At 34.4% G+C, this 23851-nt stretch overlaps 1 protein-coding gene across 5 annotated transcripts in view; it reads right to left on the bottom strand.

Moving 5' to 3' along the window:
* TARBP1 (TAR (HIV-1) RNA binding protein 1) overlaps positions 1–23851 on the bottom strand; it is a 118287-nt gene that overhangs the window by 37319 nt on the left and 57117 nt on the right. For all 5 annotated transcript variants that reach the window (XR_001627950.2, XM_007481595.3, XM_016430246.2 and 2 more), the window contains exons 14-21: positions 22570–22731; positions 16033–16220; positions 15374–15635; positions 15090–15278; positions 14359–14558; positions 14109–14180; positions 12180–12300; positions 6809–6919 (exon numbers count right to left, since the gene is read on the bottom strand). Coding sequence is in view for 4 of the 5 variants with exons in the window: in XM_007481595.3 (XP_007481657.2) it covers positions 6809–6919; positions 12180–12300; positions 14109–14180; positions 14359–14558; positions 15090–15278; positions 15374–15635; positions 16033–16220; positions 22570–22731 (1305 nt within the window). In the remaining variant the exon portion in view is untranslated. The remainder of the gene's footprint in view (positions 1–6808; positions 6920–12179; positions 12301–14108; positions 14181–14358; positions 14559–15089; positions 15279–15373; positions 15636–16032; positions 16221–22569; positions 22732–23851) is intronic.

Here is a 23851-nt window from a genome sequence, read left to right as displayed (position 1 = left end):
AATAGAGAAAGCAGCTATATATAGATTTAAGCCTAATCTAACCTAACCCTGATCACATGGTTCTCCACATGGCTGGCTGACTCAGGCATGGTGTCCACTGCCACCTCCAAGGGAATAGAGAGAGCAGGCATGTTTCACATCACACCTTTATTCTTTCTCTTGACCCAGACCATAATCTTTAGTTCCAGGTTATGCTCATAGGGCTCTTCACGTGACATCCAACCATGCAGCAAGGTGGGACGAGCTGCAGGAAAGGGAATGGATTCTATTTACACACTTTGTGAGGTTATTGGAGTTATTGCTTCTTCTCAAGACTGTCTTTCACCTGTATTTGTATTCCTAGTTGTTCTCTTATTCTTTAGAAAGGTTTTCTGCTGAGTATTTAAGTTTTTCCATTCTGTCAATTATTTCTGTTGTGCAGGCTACAAATTCTGCTTTTACAATTCTTATTTCTCTTTTATAAAACTGGGAACATGCCACTATAATTCCATGTTCCCTTCAGAATCCACAGGGTTCTCTTCCTCATTAAGTGTTAATTTATTTTTCCTTTGAATGGCAATATTTATTCAAAGAAGTTTAGTCTCAGTTATCTGATTTGGAGGTTTTATTCCTCTCTATCTGCTCATGTTTGAAATCTTTGGTAATATCTATATTTTGTCATTTCTTATTTTTTGACTCTTCTTCTTTGATAACAATTACTGGAAAGGATATGCCTTCAAATTGTCTTCTTATACTCTCTAGGCAATTTATGTTTGTTGGCCTCATTTTCTTCCCCAAGTGACTTCTGGAGGGACTGAGCTGGCCCCAGCTGAATGCTAGATCATTTCCCTCAGGCTAAGTGGAATGCCACACATGTAGGGTGTTAAAATTAAAATTAACGCTCCCCTGATTGTGAAGATTAAAATTGTAACCCCTGCCTATTTTTAGATTTAATCACCAACAGTGTAAATACCCTACTTAAAAGTTGAGTATGGAAACCTGCCCATTTTTAGATCTAATCACCAAAAGTATAAACATCTCATTTAATCATTAAGTGGGAGGTCTGTGACCCACGTGTGCAATAGTGGGTGACAAATCAGAATTAACCTAACTGCCCCTGGGCAGTCTTAAAGCAAAATTTAAACTGTGATTGGTAGACATAAAATTAGGGGAAGACACAGGAAGGGACACAAAAGAAGCATCTTTAAAAGGAGCTGTCACTTCCTGTGAGAGGCAGTTCTTCATTCTTTGGGAGTGGAGATTGGAGACAATTCTTCATCCTTTGGAGTGGAGGCTGGACCTGAGACCCTGTTCCTGGTGAGGCTGTTCTAAAATCTCTTCCTTTGAACTGACACCTGGTGAGTGAAAAACTGCCTCTTAACTGCTGGATTTTAGGAAAAACACTAACCTCAGGAGAGACTTACCTATTGGGAGAGACTTGGATATCTTACCTTATCCTCTCTGATTTTCTTACTTCACTCTTTCTACATTTTGTAAATAAATTGTAAATAAATCTCTTTGGAATAAATTAAATTCCTGGCAACCACATTCTTAAATAATCAAGTCCAACCCTTTTAAAATTAACTCCTTTTCTCCCTTACAAGGGCTTTGCTTCAGTTCCCCCCTCTGTTCTTCAGTTCTCGACTAGCTTTGTTGTAGCACATATTGCCATTCCTACTTGAGCAAATTTCTGCTTTTTTGATTGTCCATGGCAAGAAGGGACGGGCATGAGGGATATAGAGTTTAGCTCTGTTGCAAGCCCAAAGATCAGCTTATGTAGCCCTACCAGATTATGGTCCCTGGTGGAGGCAGAAGTTAAAGCTTAAAGACAAACCTTAGAAAATCCTTATTCTCTTGAATATTGACTTGAATACTGACAAGGGTCAGTACACCAAATTAGAGTTCTTAGTGTCTTAGCCTCTGGAAAAAATCTGAAATTGCTTTCTCTCTTGAATATAATTCCTATTTTAGAGTGGTCATAAAGACTATTAAAGTATCTAAGTCCTACATCTTGCTAGTTACATGACCTGGAAGTCTACTTCATGGTATCTCACAGTTCATTAAATAATTTGCTCAACTGAATTTTTATTAAATTGCTGCAAGAATGCATGAATGTTTAGCTAAATGACTCTGGGGTCTTACCAATGTAGCTATTTTCTCTATCCATAAGATAGCAATTCATTTATAACTTCTTATTATGTAGGACTTTTTTTCATTTCCTCCCAGAGCCTCTCCACAAAGAACTTAAATCAAAATACTAGGAACCTTACTCTCAGTCTCTCTACATTTTGTGGATATGATATAGTGCTTAGGTTATCCATCTCTTATCCCCAGCACTTTGATATAACTGGCCCTACCAATTCACATATTTTTCTGAGTATATATTTCCACAATGGTGTGTGTGTGTGTGTGTGTGTGTGTGTGTGTGTGTGTGTGTGTGTGTGTGTGTGAGAGAGAGAGAGAGAGAGAGAAATATACCGTAATCAACCTGTGCCCAATATGGAAAAGTTTAGTTGAACTCTGAGTCACTGGCAACTTTGGCTCTTCAAAATTGTAATATTTAATAGTTCACAATCCTATAAAATCACTAGTGGGTTATATAAAATCATTTGTGGGGCTTTTTTTTTTTTGAGCTGGCTTTTTGTGCTAGAGGGAGTTTGGAATTGTTGCAACAACTACATAATTTCCCAAATCAAATAAGGGAGGGATACCAGTACCAGATCTGAAACGTACTATAAAGCAGTGACTACCAAATTAAATAAAGCCTGCTCTTGATTTTCATTTGTCCTGGGAAAGCATATCTACCCATTTTATTTCTTACTTGATGCTAAAAGATCCTTGAATGCAGAAATTTTCCTGGCTCATTTAATTAATAAAGTTTGTATGATATCAGAATATGTATGACAAGTTATTTGATGTAGAATAGCTTTTATATAAATACAGTGGTATTTGTACTTTTCAGTGAATTTTGTGACTGAAAATTTTGCTGACGGTTTGCTAAAGAAAACTGATTTTGAAAGCCTGGTTGTTTCCTTCTGATACTTTAACTATGATAGCCTCAGCATATTTTTAGATCACTCTCAAAATGATTTTATAAAATGAGAAAATAGGCATATAGATTAGCAGTTATTGATACCTAAAAAAGACTGATAATATATTATAATTTTTCCCATTGTTTTGTCTGTAATTTTCCCTTCCCTAAATCATTCTGGGAAAGAATCCCTCAACGCCTTCAAGATCGCATTGCCTCTAGCACAGATTGACTCAGTGTGTTTGAACCAGCTGCTCTTTCAAACTTCTTTTTAAGTGCCATCTTAAAAACCATCTATAGCACATTGAGTACTCAAAAGTGTTATGATGAACTATCATATTTGAATCCTATTACTGATGTTTACAACTATAGAAACACAAAAAGTGTTACACTTTCTATTTGTGTCCTCCAGAGAGAATATTTCTGAAACTAAACTAGATCTCACGCCAAATTTTCTATAGATGTTTTTGCTTTGACAGCTTTCTAGTATTATGAGGCAAAAATACTATTCATAATATTCTACATCCTCCTTCCTAAGGTTTACAAATGAATCTGTATCCTAAACTACCATTACTACTGATTAAATGCTTGGCAAAGAGTTGAAGGCTATACTGGCTCAAGTGATTTCTGTTAGGAGACCACTGTCGCTACATTTTTACAGGGAAGAATAATAATTAGGGTCATTATTACTGCCTTTTTGCATTTTCCTTCCCCTATTACCCATAACTGATAAGTGTTTTGAAAATTTCAGCATAAACCTATTATAATTTTTTATATCATCTCATTCTTTCAACAATTAATAGACAATGACAACCAATTCTGAGATGACTCCCATTATCAATAACTGACTTCCTGTCTGTTAAGAAATATTATTGGTGGAGGAGTGGAGAGTAATTTAATTCAGTACTTGCCAAATCCATATGTCCCATGCCTTCCAATACTCTTAATAAAGTATTCATGATAAACAGGAGACAGGCTTCCAAGTAATCTATATATAGCCTTTTCCTTTTTTGGTGTTTCAAATCTAACCCCTATTTTCCAACGTAATTTTTTATTTTCTTATGTACTCACAGTTGTATCACAGTCATAGGATCACAGATTTGGAACAAAAAAGGACTCTGGAAACAATGTAGTCTATCCCTTCATTTTATATATTAAGAGTTGGGCTCAGATCTAGCATGAGATACTTCCCTAGCTGTGTGACCCTGGGCAAGTCACTTAGCCCCAATTGCCTAGCTCAGCTTTAAAGAACCTTTTAGACTGTGTACCCAAACTGCACCTTCAAGCTGCCTGTCGGCCTCCTGCATTACCCCGGAAACCTACAGGGCAGAGGGACAGGGCATGTGAACATCATCCTCAGGCGCTATGGAGAGGGGGAGGGGAACAGCTCCCTCCAGCATGCCAAATAGCACACGTGCCATGCTTTTGCCAACATGGGCCCAGCCCATACCACTTTTCTAAGACAAAAGGTAAGAGTTTTTTAAAAGTTCAGGCTCAGAAGGGTTAGATAATTTGTCCAAAATCTTTCAGGTACTGAGTGGCATAGGTCAATTACAAATCTAAATTTTCTAATTCCACATGTCTATCAACTCTAGTTTATTCAACATTCTACTCAAGTCTCTTTCATCAGTGTAGTACTGAAATTTACTATTGTTTGACTAAACTGTTTTTTGGCTACAACCCAGTAAAGCTCTCAAGCAGATAAACTAAACGAGGGAGATGGTAACTGAAAGGCCTCAAACCCATCAGGGAATTAGGGGGAAATCTACTCCAAATATATCGAAACATCCCCATACGAATGAGTGGATGAGAACAATTTGTTCCAACAGTCATGAAGGCAGCTGAAGCATATGCTGTGAAGACCTGAGAGTTTGGTCTCTCATTAGAGAAGCCAAGGCCATCCACTGCCATCCCAAGCCATCACCAATCTTCCTGATTTTTGGCTTGCCACTAGATTTTGATGACTCCAAAAGAGTGAGGCTGACAATTCTGTACAACTCTGACTACAACTCAGAAGCAATTCACTCCCATCTACTCTATATCACTCTTCAAAAAATAAAGGACAAATAATAAATTTCCCCCAGGACACATATAATTTCCAGGTCTTCACTCAGATCTTAAGATCTCTTGGTTATGTTATTTCCATTTATAGTTGTGATGGTTTCTGATTTTTATTTAGTTATTTGTTCTGTTTGTATAACTTTGTTCTTCATCAGAACAATTAGAGAATCAAGTTTTACTAAGATACTTCATGAAACATCAAATTGCCTGTTTTTTTCCTTTTGGTTTGTGGAGACACTGTTAATGTTACTTGGCTATTTTTCATTCTGGTGCTGTCTTTTAATTTTTTTATACTCCATAATTTTTCCTCTCCAAAATTTATTGTTCATATTGGGCTTTTTGGTTCGTTCATTTCTTTAACTGATTTTCCTGTTTTACAAAACTACTTTTTAAAAATGAGGATTCCTTCTGCTGATTACTTTACTTTGGTATATTCATTGCTGTTTTTAAAGTGATGAAAAGGGGATGGACTCTCTCACAACCACTCACTCTATTACCTTTCCAAAAGTCCTTGCAGCTTTATTCATATTAACAATCAACCAATTATTATAAGCCACAATAAATGACAAGGATAAATAAAGGAATTTAAAATGACATGAACTTATTTGAAGCACAGTGAAGAAAACAAAATTAAAAGAATATACAGACTGATTGCAGCTATATAAATATTAACAATAACCACCACAAAAAACAGAATAATACAAAGAGTAAAGTTAATAAGGGAACATAGAAACAAACAAGACAACTTTAGTGCTATCTTTTTAATAGAGAGAAATATAGTTTCCTAAGCAAATAATTAAAAAAAGAAATAGTTTATGTTTTTTTGTACAACATAAATTTTGTATAACTAAAAAATTTCTATTTGGTATCTAAAGGATTTTTATAGTTACTAAATTTATAATCAATAATACTTCAATAGATACATAAAGCAGTTCCAAAATATACTTTTAAATTATTTTCTTTTACCCACAACTGTTACCAAAGTCCTTTAAGACTTGAGTCAAAAAGATGGAGCAACATAAGTACTATAAAGACAAGAGCAGGTCTGATAGCATTGAAAAGGAAACAGCCTCAGACAGACAGACAGACAGAGACACACACTCCTAAAGTATGTAGATGTGTTCCTGTTAAGAGAATAAAGAAAACCTCAGGCAGAGGAGTCAGGAGTTCACTATGAAGTTATTCCCTGATTATTTCCTGAGATTGCTTCATTACAAAAATAAGGTACAAAAGAATTCAGTAACAAATGTGTTGATCATTTACTTGAAAAATAAAAATCAGCTTGTGGTCAAATTTATCTTTATTAGTGTAGCTGGATTTAAACAGCCTGATCCTCATATACCTGTACTTGAATCCTTTCTACTCTGATAGGATTTGTCAAAGCTTACCCTACACTGGAAGGAGAACTAACTAACCAAGGAGAAAAATCTGTTCCATAATAATGCTCTAGACTAGAGGAAGACTTTAGTAAAGGTGAAGCTATTACGAGTTAATAAAATATAAAAAGGGTATTAGTTTATTTCTATTAAATCATCCTAGTAAGAAGAAATTAAGCTAGTCACTGTCTTCATAAAAATACATCTTCTACTTAATTTTAATCATGGAGCTTGATATAAATATGTATTCCTCAGCCTAATCTCATTTAAAAGTATCAAGAAGTTGTTTTTTTTTTAACAGAACATTATCTTACTTAAAATGGTAAATTATTCTTAATTATAAACAAGATAGAAGTTTTACCTGGTCAAATTTGGGAAAGAGTACAAGCAGAGCCTGCCATACTCTATTTTTTACTCTATGTTGCAAAGAATTCACATAGTAACGCGCTTTAGACCTGGATACCAGAACATCCTGAAAAAAAAAATTGATTTTTCATGTTATAACACTTCATTTTAAAAGTATTTACATGGCTTGTGACCAAAGCAACAACAAGTTATTAATAGAATTTGCCAGAGCTTAAGTCGTTAACAATGGAACCTCAAAACCCATCCTGACTACCACCAATTTTTTGAAAAATAAATGTACCCACCCCAGAAGGGGAAGGGAGGAGAAAGAAATCAAATGAAAGCCAAAAGACAGGGGATAGGGGAATAAAAAGTAGTGGCAACTAAATTTAAGACTTTTTTTCATTATTTAAACAGGTCAACAAAGTTCAACTTCTCTGCTTCTAAAATTCAGAGAAAGAATGAAACTTCATTTGTTAAATGAAATAAATGCCTTTAAAGTATGCCTTAAATCCATATTATCAACAACTAAAGAGAACAAAATAAAAAGACCATTAGGGACCATTTAATCAAATTTCATTTTATTGGTGAAAACAAGAGCCCCCAAAAGTTTTTTTTTTTTTTAAAACAACAAAATTTTATAAAGATCACAAAAGCTAATTTGTGGCAAATTCCAACTCTCCTCTCAGTCTAGTGATTTTTTTTTTTAAACTTTACCACCCTAGTCTAAGACATGGAATGATCTAAGGTATGCAGATGGAGAAGAGAAAGAAGAGGGAAAAAAGTACACACACAAGGCTGACAGGGAAGGGGTTCGAGAGAGAAATGAAGGAAAAACACAGAGTGTGATATAAAAGACCAAAAAAAAAATAAAACTTTTAAAAAAATAAGATACAAAGGAAGAACAAACATGGAAGAGACACAGAAGAAAAAGGGATAAGACATGTATAGAGAAGGGAAGAGATTTAGATAGTTAGAACTTCACACTCTTTATGGCATATGGCTCTTTCATATGAGTCTTTTGCTTAAGAATATAAATTATTCTTATTGTCACCAGGTTACAATGCCCTTTCAAATCTTATTATTGAATTCTAATCTTCCTTCACCTAAAATCCACCATATACAGGAGGCCTTTTTCTTTCCCATCCCTTCCCCTCACTCCTAGTAAAATCCCTCTGAGATTTTTCTCCCTTTTACCCACTATATATCTTGTAGGTGCAGTTATTTTATTTACATGTCTCTTCTATTAGAAATCAAGTTCCTTGGAGGCAGCTGGGTGGCTCAGTGGATTGAGAGCCAGGCATTGAGATGGGAGGTCCTATGTTCAAATCTGGCCTCAGACACTTCCCAACTGTGTGACCCTGGGCAAGTCACTTGACCCCCATTGCCTAGCCCTTACTACTCTTCTGCCTTGGAGCCAATACTATGCATTGGTTCCAAGACAGAAGGTAAGGGTTAAAAAAAAAAAAAGCAAGTTCCATGAGGGCAGGGTCTAGGATTTTGTCTTACATTGTATCTCCAGGGTTGAGGACAATGCCTACCAAATAATTATTGCAATGCTTATTTGTTGATTGATTAAATTTAACAGAAAATTCTTTGAGGGCAGAAACTCTATTTTATACTTCATTACAAGGTGCTCTATATAAGAGGTATTTGAAGATTTGTGTTTTCAAAAGAAATATACACAATAATTCTGGAAGTTTGCTATCTTTCTCCATATCTTTCAAATAAGCACATTATAAAGAACTATGCCCTTCTAATTTGACAAGATAAGCAAGGTGGGAATCACAGGAGGAATAAAAGAAGGAAGGGATGGCTTACTGTTTAATTTCAACTTCCCTATTCCACCCACATTCACCTATCCAGACAATGGCTGATGGGTAGATTCCTACCAAACCCCCAAATAAAAAACATTCTTTATTCTGTTGCTCTCAGGGTTTAAAAAAAAATCTTATGAAAACAAAAGCCCAAAAGTATAATCCTTTATTTCTGACAAAATTGAACCCTGTAACTTCTCTCTATTTGCTGAGGTGCCACTATCTTCCCATTCTTTCAGGTTAGCAACTATGTAACCATCCTTGATTCTTCCCTCTCTCTCACTCCTGTATTCAATCAGATGCCAAACTCCTATTAATTCTAACTCTATATCATCTTTTCCTCTCGACTCACATGGCCACGGCTCTAGTTCAGGCCCTTAACACTTCTTACCTTGGCTACCAAGAAAGCCATATAATTAGCCACCTTTCCTCCAACATTTCCCCTCTCCAATTCATTCTGTATATAACTGTCAAAATGATAATCCTAGAACAGATCTGGCCACATTACTCACTTGATAAAGAAACTTTAATGGTTCACTAATGTTTATAGGATCAAATAGAAATTCCTTTGACACCTAAGGTCTTCCCAACCAGGAGAACATTATACTCAGTAACTGAAACATTGTGGGACAATCAAATGTGAATCAACTTCACTACTAATAACTATGCAATGATCCCACAGAATTGTCTGGGGGACTTATGAAAAAGAATGCAACCCACATCTAGAGAAAGAACTGTTGCAGTAGAAATGCAGATGAAAACATATGATTTATCACATTTATTTGGGTATATGATTTGAGGTTTTGGTTTTATAAGATTAGTCTCTTACAAAAATGATAACATGGAAATAAGTTTTGAGTGATAATACATGTATAACCCAGTTGGAATTACCTGTCAATTCCAGGGGAAAAAAAGGGAAGGGAGACAAAATGAATCATGTAACTTTGGAAAACTTATATGTATTTTTGTTACGGGAATAAAAATAAAGATAAAATTTCTATTTTTTAAACAAAAAGAAATAAAAATTTTTTAAATATACAATTTATTCAATATATTAGGTCTAAAAAATAAAATAAAGTCCTTCATAGTATTAATTATTCTAGTCTTTTTAGACAAATTTTATATTAATCAATAAATCAGTATTTATTAAGTGCAGACTGAGTGCCAGATACTCTGAAAGGAGATATAAAGTCAAAAATGAAACACTCTACAAAGCTTACAAAGCTCTTCAGGTTTGGTACAAAAAGTCTGTGATTTCCTGAGTCAAAGAGCAAAAGGAGGGAAAAGAAACCCACACGGATGAGCTTTGGGTTTTCTGTCTCTGAACACTGTTACTATGATGATTTTGGGAGTGGGGTGGGGGTTTAGGGTAGTAGAAGAGAGTTTATGGAGAAACGGCACTAGGAATAGGGTATCAGGATAAGTTTTTTACAGAAGCTGATGTTTAGCCTGTCTTGAAAGAAATAAAGGATTCTCTGAGACAGAGGTGAAGGAGTACACTCTATATACTGGGGACAACCAATACAAAAACAGAGAGACAGAAGACAGTAGGGAGTGTAATAATGAACAAGAGAGTCAGTCTGGCTGTACTAGAAATGTAGGGAAGAATAATATATAACAAGGCTAGAAAAACCATTAAGAGCCAAACTATGAATGGCTTTAAAAGCCAAACAAAGGAATTCCCATTTTATCTTGGCATTAAAAGGGAGCCACTGTAGTTTACTGGGCAGGGAAGTAACATGATCAGATCTGCACTTTAGCAAAATAACTTTGGCAACTTTGTGGAAGATGGATTGGAGTAAAGAGATACTTCAAAGAATTTAAGAGTTACTCCAACCAGTATGTAAGAGAAATGCCCAACAGGTCTAACAAGTGACTATCCAGGCTCTGTTTTAAGACTTTTCGTTAATTCTCAAAGTAGCTTATTCCATATATGCATAGCTCTAACTGTCATCAAGCCTAAATTTACTTGAGGTAGAAAGACCAAGTAAGAGACCACTATAAGAGTAAAGACCTAAACCATGGTGTTAACTATTGGAGTAGTGAAAAACAATGATGGATCCATGATATAAAGTTTTCTCTTACCATTTATACCATGTTCTAGACAACTTGCCTACTTTTTCCCCATAGACAATATTCCAACTCTTGTCTTTCCTCAGATTTTTCTCTATAGCCAGAATGCTCTTCCTTCTAAACACCACCTGTTAAGACTCCCATGTTGCTCCTTCTAGGGCTCAGATTAAGTCCCATTTCCTATAAGAGGCCTTTCCTAAAACCTTCAGTCATTAGTATACTTATTCCCCAAACTAGAAATTACTTTGCATTTACTTTCTGTATATTTTATTTTTCTTTATCCATGTATTTGACATTTCCTGCTTCCCTATGGTATATATATAAATAAGCTCATTGAAGTTAAAGACTATTCATTTTTATACATGCATTCTCAACATCTAGCCCAGTGATTGGTATATAGCAGTGATGGCAAACCTTTTAGAGACTGTGTGCTGTGCAGTCCCTCATCCCACACAAGAGAGGGAGGAAGCAATCCCATTGGACTAGGCAGAGGGACAGGGGATGTGAAAAAATGTCATCAGGTATGGGGGAGGGGGAAGGAGGGAGGGGTGCAGCAAGCCTGAGTCCCTCACCCTTACTAGTAATAAACTCTTGGGGGGGGGGATGGGAAGGGTGGCATGCATGCCCACAGAGAGCACTTTGTGTGCCATCTTTGGCATGTGTCCCATAGGTTCACCATCACTGATATATGGGAAAAACTTAATCCTATTGAGCTGCATTACTGTGCATCTTTTATTACTTTTGGAAATTCTACCTAAAGAGGATTCAATTTATGCAAATCCTTGGTCATTCCAAATTTCTATAATGTCAAGATTATAGAACATTAAAGTTGAATTCTTCTCCCTTCATAAAATAAGTCAGTGCCAGAACCAAAGTCATTAGTGAAATTTACCTCTCTAAGCAATGGGGAATTCAAAACCACAGAACCCAAAGGTTACTATTAATGCTTTTCTGTCCAAAAAAACATTTAAAAGGTGAAAATGGAAGCTAACTTGGTGCTTCTTCACTACCTCTTCTTTCATATCTTATACTTACTACCAAAGTATTCAGAGCTGAGCATAAAGATTTAAGAAATTTGTCTTCTTACCTACAATGGTTGTTTTAATAGACATAGGAAATTAACATCATGCATTATATCAGGGAGAATTTATGCAGAAGCAAATCCTGATATAGCTTTCTAAAGATCCACAAGCAAAGGTTATCTTTATTTTTCTGCTGTCTATATTTTAGGTGTTAAAAACTAGGTTCAATAAATTTTGCTTAATTCAGTAAATATACAAATATTGATTCTAAATGTTCAGAAATAAACACTAATGCTCATTTTTTCTGGATTTTGAGTTTTCTTTCAAAATATGAAAATGTACTTTCTGCTTATGCAAAAAGAATATTGCACTTGCAAACTGAACCTGATGGGCTAATAATATGCCACTATATTATTACTTTTAATAAAAACAAAGATTATTTTAAAGCAATATAAATGCAAAATAAAGTCTTTACTTTATCTAGTAGCTTGACTGCAAGATCTTCTATAAACATCTTGTGTGAAATATTTGATCCATCCAATAAACAAAGAAATTTGATAGCACAAATTCTCACATAATGGTCATCTCTGTTGGTACTGGAAAACACATGTATTAAATAATAATCAATGTATATTGAAAGTTCCATAAACAAATAAAACTTTTATTAAAAAAATAGTTTAAAAACCTTTTTTTTTGAAACAAAATTTTGTGTTAAAGTCCCATACTAATGAAAGTAATTTGTTATTAGTGCTTAGCATAGAAAATAAAAAGAATCACAGTTCTGTCAACTCTCCAAAGAAAATGAATGGATCAACACAAATACACCTTAATTTCTGGTCTTATTCAACATTCTATTGATATTGGGTGAGTAGTATCACCATCATGCAGTAAGGAGAGCACATCTGATATCACAGCCAAGTAATAAAACCTTTATTATAAAAGCAGATTGTATACAAGATCACAAATACTTCTTTTTCCCCAACTGACAACTGGAATAAATATCAAGTATCACAATGACAAGTACTTTTTTGTATAAAAAATACAGGGTACCTCTGGGAAAAGTAGACTATATTCTTTTTTTTTTTTAAACCCTTACCTTCTGTCTTGGAGTCAATACTGTGTATTGGTTCCAAGGCAGAAGAGTGGTAAGGGCTAGGCAATGGGGGTCAAGTGACTTGCCCAGGGTCACACAGCTGGGAAGTGTCTGAGGCCAGATTTGAACATAAGACCTCCCATCTCAATGCCTGGCTCTCAATCCACTGAGCTACCCAGCTGCCCCCCAGGAGACTATATTCTTAAACCTATTCTAATATGAATCAGGATACAATTTTAATTGTACATTTTTTTTTAATTTTACATATGCTGTTATTATACCACAATGATTCTTAATCTGTTTTGAGCCTTGGATCTCTTTTGGCAGGCTAAGGAAGCCTATCAACCTCTTCTCAGGAAAAAAAAACACTTTTTTTTAAAAATTCATATTTGAAGGAAATTCTAAATATCAGTTAGAGATTATTAAAATAAAGATGGATTTTCCCCCATTTAAGCTTACATATTTTAATGGATATAACTTGGTTTTAAAAAGAAAAGGGAAAAATAACTCAATTAACTGTCACAAACAATAACTAAAGAGATTAATACAATAAATATTGCTCTCTTTGGGAGATAAATTAAATTTCAAAAACTATATATAAAAAAGATGTGTCATAGATGTAAGGGAATAATTAGTCATAACATTACTATCCTGAAACTTTCATAAGATGGATAAATCAGTCCTAATCAAAGATTTAAAAAGTTTTGGAATGTTTCAGAATAACTATATTTTGTTTGTTTGATAAATTAGCCAGTTAGCTATGCATCTATAAATCTTAATAATAAAAAAACTAAATAATTTTAGTATATTTTAACTGAGCCAAAAACCCTTTGTGGTTGGTTGGTTGGTTTTTCACAAACTTGGCTTTCTTTTGGGAAGTGCAAGGGTTTTAGTCCTGAAATTTTACATAATTGGCAATAGTTCCAAGAAAAATAGTTTTCAAAGAATAGCACAATTAACTGTGTTTTTTTTTTAAACTAGCTTAAATAACATTGTTCTCTGCACATAAGTTCTTTTTTTTTTGCTTTGAAGGACTATTAAATTTTTCTTTATTTTAATAACAAAATTCCCCATAAATTTTCCAAAGTTATATGATCTGAATTGTCTCCCTTCCTTCTTCCCTGTCAGCCCCCCTACAGGAGCTGGCAAGCAACTCAATAGGGAACATAACAAGTCCTTAATAAAAGTTAAGTGAATTAAATTTTATTTCTTTCTAACTAACAAATATTCTCCCATTTAACAAAGATGTCTTTTAATAGTAAATAATTTCCCATTTATATTGGATATGAAAAAAACATTAAACATACTTACTTTTCTGTGACAATATTTGCTGCACATTCATGTCCAAGATTTTCTATGAAGGCTTGTACATCCTGTATAAGCCTTCACATAAAAACATAATAAAAGATTAAAGTACAAAATAATTCCAAATCTAACAGTTATTTTTCTTAATTAAAAGTTTCAAAACTAAGAAAAGCAATGTAAAATAGTTGGCACTTATAATCCACCCACACAGGTATTTAATGTAAACATAATAATATTAAACCAAGTGGTTTTTTACCTCTGATCTCGCCTAAACACGTTTCCAAAGATGCAACCCTCAATAATAAGTTCAATATAATCTCTAGCATTGAAGAAGTGATCTTGGGACAGAGTCAAATCATCTGAAGTAGGAACTATCCAAGATTGACAGCAATAATTTATGAGTATATTGAAAACCCCAGTCTTTGTTGTAGACATTTCAATTATCTTATGTATAATCTGAAATGAAAATAAAATAGAAGTCAATTTGCTTACTTGCATGTTTACTTTCAAGGAAATCTATGATTCTATAAATTATCAGGTGAACAACCTTTAAAGCTCTCTAACAGAAGTTGCAGCATAACCAACAGTAAAAACTGTATCAGGTCTGTAAACAAATCTATTCAATGCCTAGAGACAGTTCCCACCAAAAAATCACAACACTAACAAGAAAGATCACTTTAGTTTCCTAATTTTCATAGTTTTTTAATGTAGTGATAATAATCTAAAATCTCCAAAAGAACAAATTCTCCACAAATAATAGGAAAAAATGAATAAAATAACCCCACCACTCTCCCTTAAATTGGAAATTTTATGGTATACTTAGGTTTGGATCTCCTGTTTTAATTATACAAAGTCCATTTCTCTTTGCTGGTTAGTTATATTTCTTATATTCAGAAGTTTAAAGAGTAATATAATAAATTTAGCTACAAATTAAAATTTCTTACCTACAAATGATAATCATAAAGGGTATGCTTTTTTTAAAATTACCTCCTTTATTTTTGAATATGCCCGGCCCTTGGTTCTGGCAGCCACAGTAAGAACTCTGATATCAAAGACAAACTGGACAAAAGCTTTTAAATTAGACCAGAATATCAGTTGTGTGTTGCTCAAAGAATAAATAATTTTCCAAGCCATATCAAAAGACTCAATGCAGAGTGATTCAGAGGAGCAAAGAAGCTAAAAAAAAAAAAGATATAACTATTGCTTAACTTCAAAACAACTGACACACTTATTTGTATAACTAGACTTAAATTCACAACTCTATCACTTACTTTAGGAACCAGTATTTTCATGCAATGAAACACTGGTAAAACTTGATCAGAAGGAAGAATTGTGAGGGCTTCTAACGCAGACTGCAAAGTGCTTACTGGCTTTGAAACAACATGCAGAAAGGGTTCCAGCATCTCTCCCTCCATGTTTGGTATAAAAGTATGATATTTGTTTAATAGGAATGAGAGGCAGAGCCACTGATCATGAACATATTGTGCAACTATTCTCCCCCATCCCTGGGAAGAAGATGATTCTTCAAACAAACTGCAATTAAAAAAATATATATATATATATGTACATATAATATCATTACTATCTATGCTTATTTGTGGCAAAGTTTGTATATTTGGCACAATGTTCTTACAGAGGCAAATTAAACATCACTACAATCAAGTCCCTCTGCCTAAAAGAGAATCAACTAAATGAGAGAAGTCCATTCACCATAAAGTTGGCTAGCAGGAAGAAAATCTACTAACACTACTGCAATCAAAGACAAATACAACTACACATGGTCAAACCAAATATGACATAAGCAAGGCTGGGTAATATGAGTATTTAATTCTGTTCATAAAATGCAAGGATGGATTTTTTATTTTTTAAAAATTTAATAGCAATAAAAGAAACAGTTCAAAAACACTTAAGTTAGAAAGGATGAACAAACCTGTTTTGTTCCTCAGCATGTGGCTTTCTTACTATCTGGTTGAGGTGAAAAGAAGAAATGAATCTTTCCAGAATTCCAATATCTAGGGAATCAAGATGCAGACCTGACTTCTGGGTGAGGATCCCACAGACCATTGCCAAACATTCCATACTAACTACTTTCTGAATCTGTTTACCAAGTATTGGTTCCTGATGAGGAAAAGCAAGAAAATGTTTGTTTAATATAAAGTAAATTCTCAATTCTTCTTACTGTCCATTATGTCTTTAAATCAATACTAAATCTGACTATCTATAATTTTCACCAACTTCTGTGAACCTTAAAAATTCTCAGACCCTACTTCATAAGGTTAGGATTATAAACCTTAAAAAATTCCCAGACCCTACTTCATAAGGTTGGGTTAAGACCATTCCCCATTGGGACCATTCCCCATTTGGGCAGTGAAGGAACTTAGATCAGGAATGTGAGAACTCTACTTAGATCAGGAATGTGAGAACTCTACTTCACCATACATGCCTTAGGGGAAGATAAAGTTGTAAATTCTTTGCTGAACAATGAAAAGTACTTAAACCCATACTTATAGTAAGACAAAAAGTTCTTAAGCTATGCCTATTTTAGGACTAATACAAAAGGGTGCTAAGTACCTATAAAAGTCAGGCAACTTGTGAACTTGCAAAAGGCAAAGAGGTGAGAAGTTACTCAGGCGTGAATTACTCAAAAGTTTAGACTACTTAGGTGTGAATTAAGAATGGTCTGTCCTTTGAAAAATGTCTACTGTGATTGGTAGATGGAAGAACTTAGGGGAGGTGACATATGAGAAAATTCCCTTTAAATAGGAGCTCAGATTCATTCAGAGGCAGATTCAGATTCAGATTCAGGATTGAGCTGGTGGAGTCAGCTGAGATGAAGCTGGCCTGGTGTCACTAGAATCCTTGCTTGAACAGATCTTGTGGTGAGTGATTAAGAACTGACTGATCTTTCTTTTAGGGCTTAGGCCTGGGTTGGCCAGGGCTGCCCTGGCCCGGCCTATCCTTTTCTCATTATTCCCCTTTTCTCTCTTTCTCTCCTTTTCTTTGATTCCACATTTGTATTAATTAAAATCTCTATAAAACCCAGCTGACTTGGGTATATTTAATAATTGGGAATTCTTCCCTGGCGACCACCTTATATCTGATTTAAATAAGACACTGTCTTGAAAAACATATTTTCTGCAGTCACAATTTACTCATCCACTCTTTATCTACTACAATTTATGTCTTCCACTATTTTAATCACTACAGTTTATGACAACCAACTATTTTAATCATTACACTTCTCCTACTACTGCTTGCTGAGAAAAAAAGTAAAAGAAAGGTCAACCTTCTTGACTTCAGAAGATGACTCACTGACAAGCATGCCTTGTACTGTATAAACCAATGCATAATGCCTTACCCATATAACCCAAAGTTACTTAACAAGTGCTACATGCCCTAACAAAAGATAAGCAAGATGATTTCAGAAAAAGCTGGAAAGATCTGTAGGAACAGATGCAGAGTAAAACAAGGAGAACTGGAAAAACATACATAATAACAGCAATATTGGATGATGATTACCTGTGAAAACTTGGCAGTTCTGAGCAATGCAATGATCTGGGACAATCTTAAAAGATTTATGACAAGGAAGGCTCTCCACTTCCAGAGAAAGAACTTTCATATCAGTGTCATCTTTCATATCAGTGTATCTTTGGTCTTATTTTGGGGTTGTGGCTGTGTATGACTTTGCTCTTACAATGACCAATATGGAAGTGTGTTTTGCATGACAATAAAAAATGCCAAGAGTAATCTAAATAATGCTATTTAATCTTAACATTAGCTAATATCCATATAGTGTCTTAAGGTTTACAAAGCACTTCACAAATACTATCTCATTTGATCCACATATCATCCTTTTCAAGTGTTATTATTATCATCCTTACTTTACCAATGAGGAAATTAAGGCTTAAAATTTAAATGACTTGCTCAGGGCTAGTAAGCATCTGAAGCAGGATCTGAAATAGAGTCATCTTGACTCTTAAGTCCAGTGCTCAGCCTTCTATGCCATCTGGCTGCCCATTTGATATCATTATACTACATACAAGTGTATATACATCCTGTATAACACTACTAAGCTTCCAATGTGTTAATAAGAAACTCTTTCACATCTGCCTACTCCATCATTCACATTCTCAGTCAACTGTGATTCCTGTTTCTTCCTAGATTACCTTCCAGCTAATCTTATGTATGTCATCTACATGTGCATATTCAATGTACAAAGTTATTTGTGTGCATAGTTATTTAAATGTTTCCCTTCCTTTACAGCATGAGCACCTAAGTACAGACAGTGTTCTTGTCTTTCTTGGTATTCTCAGAACTTTGCATAAGACTCCTAGGACCCTAAGCATCTCACAAGCTGCAAATTGGTCATAGTGCTCAGAGGAAATATTGTTTAATTTTTCCCTATCCAAAAGAGGCAAGGAGAAATAATCAATTCCTGTGCAGATGGTTTTAAATTTATTACATTTCTGCAGTGAAGAATTTAAAACATTTATATGTACCTTTGATAACCTTAAAGAAGTTCAAAGCATATCAAAAAGTAAAATAAAAAAGGATCCTTAAAAATTAAATATTTTAATGGTGTCTATGGTACATTAGAAAGAACACTCAGGGGCAGCTGGGTGGCTCAATGGATTAAGAGCCAGACCCAGAGACAGGAGATCCTAGATTCAAATCTGGCCTCAGACACTTCCTATATGTTGTGTCCCTGGCCAAGTCACTTAACCTCTAATGCCTAACCTTTACCACTGTTCTGCCTTGGAAACAATACACAGTATTGATTCTAAGAAGGAAGGTGAAGGTTTAAGAAAAGAAAGAGCAGTCAATCTAGCATCAAAAGAATCTAGATTCAAATCTCAGCTTTGATGCTTCTACCTGGGTAGCCCTGTGTTATTTCCCTCAGTTCCAATTTCTTCATTTATATAAATAAGAAGGCTGTATTAGATGATGTCTTGGGAATTCCTTAGGCTCTAAAGTTTAGAGACTAAACTATGTAAAAAATAGACTCGAATCCAGGACTACAATCCCCATGAGCCTTTGCTCCACTTCCCCAGAATGCCTTGTAATCTCACCTGGGCCGAGATCGAGAAGATATTTAAGCAAAGGCTTTTGAAGGTCTTTTGAGCTCTTTTGGGACTTCCGTTTTGGAGCAGAGGCGTCTCTTCCGTGATGTAAGGTTATTTTGTCTAGGCCTCTGGCCTAGGCACATGTTTCTTACTTGTATATTCTTTAATCTTTAGCCTTTAATAAACCTCAAAAAGATATAATACTCCTTGCAGAGAGAAACTAATTTCTACCTGCCTCAGATGCCTCAGTCACCCTCTCTCCCCTAAATTTTAATCTTTACAACTATATGATTGAAAGAGCTCTCCTCAACATTATGGTTACTCCCACCCACTGGCACCTATTGCAAATACTCTACACTTTCCTGTCCTGTGCAATTTTGTCCATCTTCCCAAAAATTTTTCAGAGAATATATTAAATGCCCTGTAAGTTTTCCTCTGTTTCTTTTATTAATATTTAATAGATAGCAGTACACTGCTAAGGCTGTTAACTTCACTTTCACTTTGTAACAAATTAACTTATTTTTCTGGTTAAAATATTACTATAGTAGTATTTCTTAAATTTTTTAGTATACTTATAATCTAAAATTTCTTTCTTAATATTTCAGAGCTTTCATAATTAATGACAGATAGAATAGTTTAACGTAATTATTTTGTTCCATAAATACCATTTTCTTTAACCCATATTCTTAGTAATAACTTAGAAAATTACTCATGAGCTCTCTTTTATCGGTATAGATGGAAGCTTTATTTACAATTGCCACCTTTTCCAGTAAGAACAAAAACTTAACTGATATATTTTTGAATATATATATTAAGTCTCAACATTAAATTTTGCAAAAAATGCATGCCTACATTTATAAAATTATAATAATTTTCATGCAGTTGCCATTTCCATTATATAACTATGAAGACTTTGTTTCATAGTTATACTCCTTAGATGGAAACAAAATGTAATTTTTTCATGGAATGCAATTATTTAAAAATTTTCCCTCATCATCAAAATAAAAAGTGAAAAACTAGAAAGAATGCTACATTTGGTGATACAAGACCCAGGTTTGATTCCCAGGTTTTTTTTTTTACTTACTACTTGTATGACTACAAGTCATATAGTCTATAAAATGTGAGGGTTTGGACATGGTAACATTCAAAGGCCTCTCTTCCTCTCTTTCTATGATTCTTTTATCTTACAGATCTAGAGAAGTCCATAGATAATGGATCCATACAAGTTACTGAGAATACATAAAGGATTCTTGAAGCATAACTCCATTTCTTAGAAGGTACTTTCAAAACTCTCCATCACACACAAGTTCTTGATGCCACTATTTCCAAGTGAGAACACTGGACAAGGGCCAACTTTAAATAAGAACAACACTTTCATTATAGGCTGTGAAGATGAAAATTAACTCTCTCCTGATTGTGAAGATTAAAATTGTAACCCCTGCCTATTTTTAGATTTAATCACCAACAGTGTAAATACCCTACTTAAAAGTTGAGTATGGAAACCTGCCCATTTTTAGATCTAATCACCAAAAGTATAAACATCTCACTTACTCATTAAGTGGGAGGTCTGTGACCCATGTGTGCAACAGTGGGTAACAAATCAGAATTAAACTAACTGCCCCTGGGCAGTCTTAAAGCAAAGCTTCAACTGTGATTGGCAGATGTAAAATTAGGGGAAGACACAGGAAGGGACACAAAAGAAGCATCTTTAAAAGGAGCTGTCACTTCCTGTGAGAGGCAGTTCTTCATTCTTTGGGAGTGGAGATTGGAGACAATTCTTCATCTTTTGGAGTGGAGGCTGGACCCAAGACCCTGTTCCTGGAGAGGCTGTTCTAAAATCTCTTCCTTTGAACTGACACATGGTGATTGAAAAGCTACCTCTTAACTGTTGGATTTTAGGAAAAAAAAAACTAACCTCAGGAGAGACTTACCTCTTGAGAGAGACTTAGATATCTTACCTCATCCTCTCTGATTTTCTTTCTTCAGTCTTTATACATTTTGTAAATGAATTGTAAATAAATATCTTTGGAATAAATTAAATTCCTGGAGACCACACTCTTAAATAATCAAGTTCAACCCTTTTAAAATTAACCCCTTTTCTGCCTTACAAGTCTTTGGGGCTATTCATAGCAGATCACATCTGCTGTCATTTCACCCTTATTGACCTGGGAAGTCAGACTAAAAGCACTGTCCTCGTTTGACATGTGAGAAACAGGCACAATGAAGTATTGATCCTAAAGTTATAGAGCTGATTACTAGAAGAAATAATAATGATAATAATAATAGCAGCAGCAGGATTTACATAGCAATTCAAGGTTTGCAAAGCATTTATGTTATCTCATTTGATCTTCATATCAACTCTGGGAGAGAGGTATTATATCCTCATTTTAAAGAGGAGTAAGTGAGGCACATAGAGGTTAAGTGACCCCAGGATCACATGGTTGGTCTGAGTTCTATCTACTATGCCACTTAACTCAGCCTACCTAGATTTAAAATTGGGGGTCATGAAACATCTTCATTCGCCTTCTAACTCAGTCATGCTCTTTTAAAAAAAAAAAATATGGCCACTTACATTCTTATGTGACTATAAAGTAGGGTCAAAGATCCTATATTTAGAGATGGAAGAGATAAAATTATATAGTATAATCCTATTTTACAATTGAGGAAACTAATGTTTCACATAATAAAATTAGTCATCATAGGTGATTTGTACCTGTGGTCTTATCATTTTGTAGTCATGCCTCAGTTCTCAAAGTGATTTTCCTAAAATACATGTCAGATCATGTCACTACTATACTTAATAAATGCCAATGGCTCCTTATTTCCTCCAGAATCAAAAGTAGGCTCTGCAATTTAGCTTTTAAAGTCCTTCACAACCTGGCTCCAAATTATCTTTCTAAACTTATTATACACTACCACCCTTTCTGTATTTTACAGTTCATCAAAACTGATCTTTTTATTCTGCCTCTCACATAACCCTACATCTTCCTTTTCCATCTTTGTATTATCTGTAATAATCTTTGTATTGATCTGGAAATTTCATTTCCAGAATGGACTAACTCCCACCTAACTGCTACTTCTAAAAATTCCTTGTTTCTTCCAAAATTAAATTCAAGTATTGCTTTCTATGCAACATCTTTCTTGATCTTCACAAGTGCTAGTGCTTCTCCTCCACAAAAGAAAATTTCCCTTGTATTTAATTTTTATGTATTTTGCTTATTTATGTACATGTCTACCTTAAATGAAAGATTTTGGGGGCAAGGATTATTTGATATTTCTCTCTATGTCCTAAAAATTTAGCACAGTGCCTAACACATAGTTGATGCTTATTGCAGTTAGCTTTAGTAATATTTCATGTAAACTACAGTAGTTTCACAAAAAAATTACATAATTAGAAAAATTACCTTTTCATTATTGACATCCTGAAGATGTAGAATGGATGCATTTTTTAAAAGAGAGATGAATCTCCAAATGGAGTTATTGTTTTTCCAACCAACCTTTCCATGTAAATTCACAAGTTCATTTAATATTGTTAAGTATAAGTGACAACGTTCTAGATCTGAAACCTAAGATAAAAAAAGATATGCATAATTGGTATTAAAATAAGATATCTCAAAGAAAAAAATACAAGTTAAAAAAAAATGAAGATTCAATGCCCTTTCACAAATGGAGTACATATTGGAACCTAGAAATCACAATCAAAGATAAAACATCTGATTGTTACAAATACACACATATCACTGGAAAAGCACAAGAGCACCAAGAATTATTTGGCAAAGGTGTTGGATGGTAGGCATCATACAAGTTCTTGCATTATCAATAACAAGATTCTTAAAGTAACAACCAGGTTAATGGTAATGCATTGTTGGCACCAAAGAATAGTGAACTTAACCACATATCTGGAGGACAATGTGGTATAGTTGAAGGAATAATGGATTTTGAATCAGAGAATTTTGGTTTAACTCTCCTCATTCAAATTCCATCCCTGTAACTTAATGCCTATGTGACTTTGGACAAGTCCCTTAAGCATTTCTAGGTCTTAGTTTCCGAATATGTAAAATGGAAATTGTACAAGATTGACTCTGAGGTTCTTTCCAGTTTGATTATGATAATGGGGATGACATAAATGTGCCCATGTACATACACATATACCCAAAGGGATTTCCTTTTATTAAAAAATAATTTATAATTTATTTTAAGTTTATTTTTATTTTAAAATATTTTTCCATGTTTTCATTTCTTTCCCTCTCCTTTTCCTTTCCCCTTCTCAGAGTCAACAAGCAATTCCATTGGGTTGTACAAATGTTATCACTTGATACTTATTTCTATATTATTCATTTTTTCTATAGAGCAATTTTTTAAAGCTTATGTTTTGCTTTTGCATTTCTACTCCTATAGTTCTTTCTCTCATTGTGGATAGCATTCTTTTACATAAGTCCTTCAAGAGTGTCCTGGCTTGTTGCATTGCTACTAATAGCAAAGTCCATTACATTAGATTATTCCACAGTGTATCAGTCTCTGCATACAATGTTCTACTGGTTCTGCTCCTTTCCTCTGCATCAATTCCTGGAGATCTTTCCAGTTCACATGGAATTCCTTCAGTTCATTATTCCTTTCAGCATAATAATATTCCATCACCATCAGACACCACAATTTGTTCAGCCATTCTCCAGTTGAGAGACACCC

The sequence above is a fragment of the Monodelphis domestica genome, chromosome 2 (assembly GCF_027887165.1).
Source record: "Monodelphis domestica isolate mMonDom1 chromosome 2, mMonDom1.pri, whole genome shotgun sequence".
NCBI classification, from domain to species: domain Eukaryota; kingdom Metazoa; phylum Chordata; class Mammalia; order Didelphimorphia; family Didelphidae; genus Monodelphis; species Monodelphis domestica.
The sequence above is the reverse complement of the archived record's forward strand: the minus strand, read 5'-3'. Positions and strand labels throughout refer to the sequence as shown.